Source organism: Hoplias malabaricus, chromosome 4 (assembly GCF_029633855.1).
Source record: "Hoplias malabaricus isolate fHopMal1 chromosome 4, fHopMal1.hap1, whole genome shotgun sequence".
Classification (NCBI taxonomy): domain Eukaryota; kingdom Metazoa; phylum Chordata; class Actinopteri; order Characiformes; family Erythrinidae; genus Hoplias; species Hoplias malabaricus.
In genome coordinates this window covers 29,770,062-29,780,688 of record NC_089803.1, presented here as the reverse complement: position 1 = coordinate 29,780,688, position 10,627 = coordinate 29,770,062, and the positions used below count along the sequence as shown (strand labels likewise).

Genomic DNA, 10,627 nt, shown 5'->3' with positions numbered 1-10,627 from the left:
CAGTTCACTCTGCTCTGTTTCTCAATTTCACAAAAGCTATAACGTTGAGGTATGATTGAGTTATGGACTCTGAGTATACATTATACTGAAAACACCAGTAGCTATATTTCTGATAGAAACAAAAGCTGATTTTTTTTTTCAGATATGGAACAAGGGTGCCTGTTGATATTCTCCTGTCTCTTAGAATGAAACCTGTATTAACTGTTTTTCTAAAATCAGACAGCATCAGGTATTGCATGACTGTTGAGTCCCAATCTTTCTGTTAATTTAATAATTTTCTGTACTCCAATTTTAGAAACTGTCCTTTCTTGTGGAAAATTGATTATCTAATATGTAATCTATACATAAATGGTTTTTGGTTTTAGTTTTACACAGTACTAAATGTTCAAGTAATGCAAACAAATATTAAACAAAAATTAATTCAGGCTGTGACATGGTAGTGATATTTTTTGTTTTTCTAACTTTTGCTGTCCTTTAAACAGCATATGACAGCATATAGTGCATATACTGCTTTTCTTTGAAAGTATGGGTTTGATGGCACAAATGAATGCCAAGAGTGTGGCCTTGTGGGAGTTTTCTCTGTAAACAGCTGTGTGTAGGCAGAGAAGGCCACAGGAGTGAGGGTCAGAGTGAGCATTAGAGAGCCACTCAGCCTTGTATTAATGTGTTCAATGACGGCAAACACATTAGAACACACACACTGACTCAAGGACACATTTAAATAAGAGAGTTGGGATGGTAAATCCAAATCTCAACAAAACTTCAACTATTGCAAAAAATAAATAAATAAATATTCGACAGTTATATTTTAGAACACAGATATCCAATCATACAAAAACAAAACCCTTCCAGCATAACCTTTGTATAAGACATTTATTTAAGCAAATGATAATAATGACAGGTTTTAAATAAATAATTTAGTAAAAACAGATCTGTATCAAGGTTCCTATTTGCATTAAATATAATCTAATGTGTCATACTAAAGATGACTTATGAAACATTTCTTTTTTCAGATATACAAAGTACAGACTTATTTCATATTAAATTTACAGCCAGCAGAAGATTCTGATAGCCTTTTGATGGGGATAAAATCAGTTTCATTTTAAAATCTTTTTGATAAATCCTAAAATTCAGTACTAAAATATAGTACCACAGCCTATGGAACCAGAACCGAACAGAAATTGATATGATGGTGAAGGAAGTACACATGCAATTCTCATTGAGACTTGAGGAGTTTAAGAAGTGTCTCTAGCTTCATGGCAACGTTCAGGTCTCCCTCGACTCTCAGTCGACCACTGCTGTATGCAATAAGTGGCCGCAGACTGCCCTGGAACATGGCTATCAAGTCCTGCTCACTCATGCTCAGAGAGACGTCTGGCTGCCTTGCTTCACCGATACCACACTCCCCCTTGTCTAGATATGAAGAGAGCAGAAAGACAAAGGAGGAAAACAATACTTTATGCAACATTCTAGGTCAATAAAGTACTTGCTGAATGATGTGCTAAATGTTTTTCAACTGCTGGTTCTTGTACTCACTATGAGTCAGATCCACGTAGTAGCTGCTGATTTGGCCACTAGTCGTGCTGATATTAAACTGGAAACATGCTCCCACCTGCCTAACCAAGCTTTCAGACAGCACCAGACTCACTGAGGCCAGAAGTTCCTCCACGCTGCTGCTGCTGCTGCTGCTGCTGCTGCTGCTTACAGCCACTGGAGCCTCCATACTCAGCTCATCAGTGAAACTTACTGTATCTGCACAGACAATTTATAAAGGCTCCTCTGAAGGCACTGATATAAGCTCAGTGTTAAAGTATAAATGACTTGGTTGGGCAGTCAGTGAGAGAATGTAAGTGCAAATGTACCTTTAACAGGTTGTAGTGTGGATGTGTTTTGTCCAAGGAAGTGCATAGCAAGCTGTTGTATTGGCCCAGTGAGACCTTCCAGGCCAGGGACAGAAGGAGGCATGATAAGAGACCCAGACTGAGGCTGTTCTGGACCCTGAAGCACACTCTCCAGGGTCAGCTCCACTCTGTCTACCTCCAAACCCCATGGCTTTGTCAACTCATTTAAGTCCATCTGCAAAACATTAAAACGACAAGTAAATATATTGTTGCTGTCAAATCAAAATCTCATCTCATCATCTTTTCCGCTTGTCCATTTCAGGGTCGCGGAAATCAAAATCTCTTTCAAAAATAAATTAATAAATAAATAATCAAAATCTCTTAACTAATGTTAAAAAATTTATCAGGCATCTTGTACAGGATTCATAGCCATTTTATGAAATAACTAGTAGCTTTCAGAGGCATGACTTAATCAAGATATCTAGTTCCTGTTTTAAAAGTTAGGACATTTTTATCTGGTTTTCCTAGAATGGACCATTTCTCATCAAATCATTTTAAAGTGAATTAACATGTTTAAGTCTTTTAAAGTTTAGTGGAATTCTTTGAATTTGGATAAAAAAAATATGACTGTGTCTCACCACAAGATGTTCGCCAAGTTTCACTCTCTCTGTTTGTATCTCTCTCACAGTTCTTTTTCCCAGGCTCTGGGTCATAGCATTGAGTGCAGTGAGGCGTGTGGAGGCATTCAGATCCTGCATTGCCACCACTGACATGACTGGGTTCCAGATCCGAAACTGGATATCTGCTCCTACAGACACTAGTCCACCATCTTTAGTAGACACCTGACAGAGCACAGAGGGAAAGAAAACATCTAATATACAGATTGTTGTAATGATCACATTTAATGCCATTAGTAGAAACAGTCTATTCATCTGCATCTTATGTGACCCGGGTGGTTTAATTAAGCTGCATCAAACTTTTGAAATTTGACTTACATGCATGCTTATTCACAAAACTAATCTGAAGCATGATTTAAAATAGTAAAATGTAGCGGTGATGTCCATCTCAGCATGTTTGCTGACTAATTTATGTTCATATTTTATGTCAATCTAGTTATATAAATATGTAAGACTGTAACATTAATGAAATTCTTGTACAATACAATTGTAAAATTTGCATAAAACACCAGGGTCCTGGGGTCATACGTTTCTTGCCTTCGGTTATTGCCTGTGTGGAGTTGTGATGTGTTCTCCCTGTATCTGCATGGGTTTCCTCCCACAACTTGCAATCACATGTATGTAGGTTGATGGCTATGAGCAACTGCCCACAGGTCTGAGTGTGTGAGTGACTGTGAGGTTGTGATGCCCTGAGATGGACTGGCACCTGTTCAGGATTTACATCTTTCCTTTCCACAGGTTTCAGTTGGCTTTAAGTGAACCAAATAGCAAATTGGCTGCTATCCAGATGAAAGCTGCACATTGATGATGATGGGGTGATTCCCTAATGTTTTAAAAAATGTGAAGCTTTTGAATATCTAGGGTGAAAAAAAAGCCCTATTTAAGTAAGTCCCAAAGAAATAAAGCCATTTGTTGAAATGCTATTTCATTTCATCTGAAGACGACGTGCGAAGTGAGTAGTCTATTTATTGAAATTCAACTTGAGACAAAAGAAACATAAAACGATGCCTTTTGACAGTAATAGTGTTTGTTAGTACCTTGCAGGGCGGTATGTTGAAGGCTCTGGTTCTCAGGTCCACTCTCTGCCACTGGTCAATCAATGGAAGAACTAAGACCACTCCAGGACCCTTAGGAGCTCGGACACGACCCAAGCGAAACACCACGATCCTCTGATAGTTGGGCACTGTCTAAAGACAACACATTATTGAATACAGTACGTGACACAAAATTAACACTGCGAATGTGTACGCTGCGTGTTTAAGCTCCAGTCAAGCTTACTTTAAGCACAAACCACGCTGAGATAGGAAATAAAATGAACGTGCAAAGAGACACCAGAAATATCACTATCAAGTTGCATATCCACGACAGAAATCCCTGGGTTTTGTCTGTAAAGTCGTCGCCTTTGATTTTAGGCACATAGTCGAAGGAGTGTCCGCTACTGAATTGAGACTGTCCGAAGGTGAGAGGGGTAGCGTAAAGGCCAGGAGTAACGTTAATGCTACTGCTGGGGTCTTTTTGAGGAAGCGCTTCGTAGTCGAAACCTGCAGACCTCCCGAACATTTTCACTATCCGGGTAAAGCTGTTAAAAACGATATACACAGAAGAGTGAGTTCATCTCCAACGCTACAACTAATAAAGTCAACACTTCCGTGTTTTGAAAGCCGTATCACAGGTGCCCAGTATCAAATGAATCCTGCACCCTACGAAGTGCACTTACAAGTTCACGAAACCACATCAAAATACTGCCATAACTTAGCATGGAAACGGGATACATGGATATGTCATAATAGCTTCCTAAATATAAAATATATTTTTATTATATATATAGTGCATTATTGTGGTGTACGCAGATTTCATGAATTAATGCACTACATATAGGGTAGGGAGACATTTGAGATGCAGCCGCTCTCACTCCAACTGCGCCATCTACAGTCGAGGAATAGAAATGCAGGCGCTTCAGCACTCCCCAATTTATTTCAGTATTAACCAGAGCCGCTTGACTATACTGACTTCACGAAGTCGACTGCTATCTGCTGTTTCATACGTATCGCAGAAAAGAGAATAAACAGACTTTCCGCTCTGCTGAGGCTGTGTCCAAAATAAATTTGAAATGTGAACCCAACAGAAAGTTTAACGGACCAACCGTCACAATTCAACGCGCCCAGAGGCTGAGCTGGCACTGGTAAAAAACAAACAGTGATTCTTAATTTCTTAAGAGTATTCTTGAGATTTATCCAGAGTCTTGTTTTCAATTTTTATTATTATTTCAGGCTAACGTACACGATACTAGCCTGGTGTCAAATTGTTCGTGAACCAAATGTAGCACACATTGAAAATGTTCAGGTGGCCCACATCACAGAAATGCTGTGGTAAGTGTATATGAGACAAAAGTGACCCAAACTGACTTCAGGCAACATGTGACCTTCTTGTGGAAAGTGGGAAAGAGCTGCTTAAGTGAAATATTTTCATATTACAACTGTGTCATGAAACACACACACATATTATATATATATATATATATAACAATGTCTATGCAGGTTTTATTTCGGTGGTAAGATATTTCTGTTCTATATTTTATGACAATATTAATGATTTTCAGGTTTTTCAGAGAGGAACATAATTTTTATTAATGTTTTTACAAATGAGAGAGGCATATCTGTGAGCTTAAAAGAAAGTAGAAAAAGAAAAAAAAAGTTTGCCCTACACATGAAAGCTGTTACCAAAATAAATGTACATTATAAAAAAAGCTTAAAAGGCAGTTAGGCATTAACATACATTTACCCATAAAGGGGATAGAAAGCGCTGTCCCTAAATAAGATAATTCATACAATAAAGATGCATATATATATGAGCAGTATTAAAAATACAAAAATCTAAAACACACTTGAAAATAAGTCATGGGGTGTGATGAAGGAACAATAAATATATGTTTCTTTTAGGAATTAACTGAACTGGCAAGCATTGCAACTTGTCACTAATGTAGCAGATGAAGATGAAAGCACCTAAAAGTTGAATGATTTAATGCTTAGTTCTTGAACATGTCACAGAGCAGCTTCTCCATGGGAGTGTTCCCAATGGTTCTGTGGAAGAAGAGCAGCTCAATCCTCTCTGAGGTCACGAAGTGTAGGGAAGGAAGAAGCAGCAACAGCCTTCCAAACCTAAGGAAAAGAGAATTTGATTAGATTTCCCATACTATATTTGTATGCTCTAAGTATATACCCACTTTTGTGTGTATGTTTTGTTTTAGAAATATCTGTTTGTACAGGTTAAGATCATGATTAAACTTCTTTTTATTTTATATTGTCATATATTGGAACAAAGTTTGTATGTTTATTTTCATAATTCCTCCACGCATATGCACACACACACATTTGTAAACATCATCTGTACATTTTTCAAATGATGAGTGAACCAATTACAATGGTATGATGTGTGTTATGTACCTCACTTCCAACTGCATAGGTAGAAATTAAGAATAACAACCATTGTGTCTGCACCTTGTGACAGGGCTCACCTCGCAGCTTGACTGGTGTAGAGTGTGTGGATATGCTGAGCAAGCATTACTTGAGACTGGTCCTGCAGATTCTCGACTTGTTCTGGGTCTTTTAGGCCACGTGTTTCTGGTTTAAAGAAACAACAAAAATGTGAAATCCATTTTACCCTTCTATCTGCAACTTAACTACACACTTGTGCATTAAAAACTAAAATAAGTATTCCTCCATGTGGCACAGGAAGGATCACTGACCTGGCTTGAATAGAACAATGGCTTTCAAGCAGGCAAACTCAGTTGGGTCCACCTGCAGGGCTTTGAAGCGAGTGAAGACCTCCTGCAGAAGGCGCAGGTCAGAAGCTGAGGGGCTACTCTTGCCCTGGGAGGGAGGAGAAAGTTCAGGCAGAGAGAGCAGGGGGCAGCTGTCTAGTGGCATGGACCACTGGATGGCACACAGCAGGAAAAGTTCACTCCATGCCTCTTCTAGTAGAATCACCTGCATAAACCAAGAGCAAGTGATGAAGTAACTTCACTTAATTTCACTTAAGGAAACATTTAAATTTCAACGGCCATAGGAAATTTCTGTGAGTTTCAAAAACTATATGATACAGTTCTCATTGTGTAGTAGTTAACAGTTGCTGCACTGAAAAAATGACCTGATTTGTACTATCAACATATTCAAATTATTCCTGATTTAACCTCGTCTGGCCACAGTGTTAATGTTATTTGAGATAGAAACATTTCCTAAATGTTCTGTTATTGTAGCCTAATTTTATCCTTTGAAATCCTGGGCAATTTCTTTTAGTCCATTGGTCTTAAAATACCACTCTAATGCAAAGCTAACGCAAAGGGCATATTTTCAATGTATTCACAGAGTCTTAAATTGTATTCAAAATGTGGTTAGAATGTTTTCTGTGAGAAGACAAAAGACAAAAATGGCTTGTACCTGGTCCCTGAAGGGCAGATGAGAGAAGACTGGCAGGTTCTTTGCCCATTTGACAGACATAAAGAGCAGACGAGCTGAGGTCTCATATACACTCTCAGGGCCGGAATATGAGTAGAGGGACGTGTTGCATTCTGGAGAACTCCTCTCAGGCTCATTACTCGTTACATCAATATTCTCATCCTCTGCAGAATGGGAAAGATAGAAAAAAATGTTTAATTTCACTGTATGGAATTCTTCACCCTATATTAGAACACATTTATTTTTTATTTAAATTTTTTTCCCAATATGTTAAATTCAGCAAATAAGCAAAACATATTATAAAATTTGCAGAACTCGAACTTAGGTGCCCAAAAATATGCATGTGACTTTACATGAATGGGCACATGCATGAATGTAAATGTAATATTTTGTAATCTGTCACAGGCATAGCCTCTTTCATAGTGAGCTGTGATTTCAAGTCATAATACAATACAATACAAGATCTTCATAGCACAAGGAAAATTCAGTATATCAGTATAATTAGCAGTCAGACACATTTATCATTGGCCTGCTTAAATTAGTTTAGACGTCCACGTTCTTACCATCCTCAGGCTCTAGTTTGGCACATGTCTCTGCGGTCATGAGGCTGGCCATGAATCGGTGGCTGTTTTTGGGGCTGCTGCTGCGCTGGTGGTTTGTGCCAGTGGAGCTGATGCTGGAGCTGATTGACGAGGCCAGCAGGGGCCTGCTGATTACAGAGCAAGTGGATGAGGAAGATGTGGGCTCTCGAGTGGTAGCAAGGTGCTCCTTTTCTGGGTCCACATCTAGAGAATCCAGCCTGACCTGAGCTGTGCTTCGGGGCTGTCGCTCATTCTGAACAGCTGTAGAGAGAGAGAGAGAGATGTAGTCATTTAGGAAAGGATCAGCTGAAAGAGTGGAAAAGACATAAGGGGGAATGTGGAAAGAGAGACTTTTAGACTTACCATCTTTGTTCATGCCAGCTTGAAGGCATTTCTTTAGGCGACAAGCCTGGCACTGATTCCGATGAGCTTTATCTACTGGACACATGCCTGTCCCAGCTTGGCACCTGCAACAGTTCATGCTTATCGTTATGTCATGAATTACTGCAGTACATAACTCTTTACAACATGATATTTATTATACGTAATTCTCCAGTTGAATTTTGTAATCCAGTATGACTTTAAATAAAATAAATTGGAAATCTGAAATCTACCTTTCTTGCTTTTTGTGATTCTCCTTACCTGTAAATTAGTCTGCGCCTTACACTGCGCTTGAAGAATCCACTGCAGCCGTTGCAGGCATAAATGCCATAATGTTTCCCACTACTTGTATCTGCGCACACCTTACACAGCATACCTGTGCTCAGGGTCTTACCAGGAGCTGGACTTTTACCTGCATACAGGGAGTGACTTTGTAAATGTAGGTGGATTTATTTTCAAAACCCCCATTCTTTTTAGATCCAAAAGTTCTTGTTTTAGAGGAACTAAGAATATTTTTTGTTAAGAATTAAGATGGAAATCCATGTAATTCATAAATACATATGATTTAATAAATGGATATTTTAAAGCAATGGTGGATAAGTAGAGAGAACATATTTCTAGCTTAATGCAGGTGAAGATACAATGAGTAGCTTTAGGACTCACCTCCCTGGCTGTCATCTGTGGAGCTGCTCCGTGGGGAGTCTGTGGGGGATGTGGATGGTACCATGGAAATTTTCAAGATGGGTTCCTCCATTAAGTTCACTTCCTGATAAGGATGAGGTTTTTTGTCACGTTCCAAACGTTTGTCCTCTCTGTAGAAGTGGCTTATGTTGACTGCTGAAGGTATGTTGCCCAGTGAATTTAGGTTTTTCCCACAAAAAGTGGCAAAAATGTTGTTTAAGTTGAAATTGTTTCAAAGCCTTTTAGTGTCTTCCAGATAACCTTCTGATTTTAGTCCTTAGTCTGCTTGCTTTGCACCGTTTTCGTCTCTAGATCCTGATGAGTATTGCTGAAGTAAAGTCCAATGAAGCCTGTCACCTCCTCATCTTGTGTGTGGTGATGCTACAATGTGTGTGTGTGTCCCTGTCCAGTCTGGGCTCCCTAAAGGAAGACAAGGGGATTAGTAGCAAGCGCTGTGTAAGCAAATGCCTATTTGTCATCCTCTTAATCTTTACTGTCCATCTAGGGGTGGATCAATCAGTCACACTGTTCAGCATTAGCCCCTTCCATAAGTGGAGAATAAAAGAATAAAGAAGGGTCTTTGGCTTTAGTTTGGACACACTGTCTCTGTTTTCTGTTCCACTGACTTCCTTCACAATTAAGCGCCCAGCAGCATGCCTCTGAAATATGGCAGGTGCACAACAGAGTGCGATGCTTTTCTGATTCAGTTTTCATAAATCAATATTTGTGCCATGCGTCAGTAGCTGTGGGATATTCTGCAAAGCACAATTTCTCAGTTTAGTCAGATAACTTAAGACTCAAGTCTTAAATTTTCAGTAGGCAGAGAGCTGAGGGACCTCAATTTTGGACTTAAGTTATCAAGCTTACCCAAAAATTCTGCTTTGTGGAATATATCCCTGCTATTGCTGCAGAAACTGGAAAAACAGCAAGGAAATAATTAATAGGCATGTCCCTGCCCAAATGATTATTCTTGTGTTCTGGGCAGAGGCCTGTAATTGGGCCGTTATTACCTCTGTTGTGTTTCATAGTATTTCATCATTTTTTAATCCTCAGTATTGTCCACTGCTAATAATGAGTCATGTTGTCTGGATCAACTCCAAAAGCTACATAATAATGACGCCAATACAAGTTTCTCTGCCTAATTATGACTTCTTGAGTTTATGTCTGAGTTCATTTGTTTGTTTGTCATGTTTACAGATACAGTTTGTCCTGTTGCGCTGATTTTTCAACTGTTTAACTTTAAAAAGGAATTACCTAGGTGGGGGACATTGGGAAAAGCCACCCATTTCAAGTCAGCTAAGCAGCTTAGCTTACCACAAAACGTGTTCTCCCAAGTTAACAAAGACCCCAGAAGCAGGAGGGGTGTGTAGGGGGGCGGTTAGCTGCCTCTAAGGTTGAAAAAAACACTGAGGGCCCTAACCTCTAGTCCAGCCCAGTGCCATATGGTGACTGCTCTCTGGATCCTTGTCTGCCTAATTAGTGACCCCTGCATGATTTACTGGTAATTAGAGGGCTGAAGTCAGCCATTTGCTTTTTTTCTTTGATTTGCCTTGTTAAGGACTTAGACAGTGCCAGGTCACATATAAAAGCCAGACAGTCACACATGCCTTATCTGTCCTCCTTTGGTAAATTCCCATGATGGTGTTTATGGGAGTGAGGCTTTGCTTAGTATCATGAGAACAACAGGTTGAAAAAATGATAATGAACAAAATAACAACTCTATTTAAGTAATTTAGTGGAGTAAATGCCACCTTTTTAGCATGTTTAATACCAGAAAAGCAATAAAGTCAATGAAACCTTGTCTTTTTATTTCTAGAAATGTGAAAAAGCGAGCATACGTGTTTCATTTTCCAGTTCAAAAGACAAATTGCTTAGAGGCAGAACATAGCCCATCCTGGAGATGATCTCTGTAAGCAAAAATCCCACTTAATGCTCAGTTCATCTTAGGCTGGTTTCTCTGTTTCTGTGACAGACCCCTCTCTGTTGACCTAAACTGGTGTGTAAAAAGATTA

The 10,627-nt window shown here is 39.2% G+C and overlaps 2 protein-coding genes across 2 annotated transcripts; both read right to left on the bottom strand.

Annotated features, from left to right (window-relative positions):
* Positions 1-902: 902 nt before the first annotated feature.
* On the bottom strand, positions 903-4,185 carry stoml1 (stomatin (EPB72)-like 1). The gene is made up of 6 exons (XM_066669174.1): positions 3,797-4,185; positions 3,556-3,705; positions 2,480-2,683; positions 1,863-2,076; positions 1,537-1,752; positions 903-1,413 (listed from the first exon to the last, which is right to left on the bottom strand). The coding sequence occupies exons 1-6, from the start codon at positions 4,076-4,078 to the stop codon at positions 1,217-1,219; spliced, it is 1,263 nt and encodes a 420-aa protein (XP_066525271.1). The 5' UTR covers positions 4,079-4,185; the 3' UTR covers positions 903-1,216.
* A 1,358-nt stretch (positions 4,186-5,543) lies between these two features.
* nr2e3 (nuclear receptor subfamily 2, group E, member 3) lies at positions 5,544-8,688 on the bottom strand. The gene is made up of 8 exons (XM_066669878.1): positions 8,598-8,688; positions 8,196-8,346; positions 7,917-8,020; positions 7,536-7,814; positions 6,955-7,136; positions 6,264-6,504; positions 6,033-6,138; positions 5,544-5,676 (listed from the first exon to the last, which is right to left on the bottom strand). Exons 1-8 carry the CDS (start codon positions 8,686-8,688, stop codon positions 5,544-5,546), a joined length of 1,287 nt encoding a protein of 428 aa, XP_066525975.1.
* Positions 8,689-10,627: the final 1,939 nt, after the last annotated feature.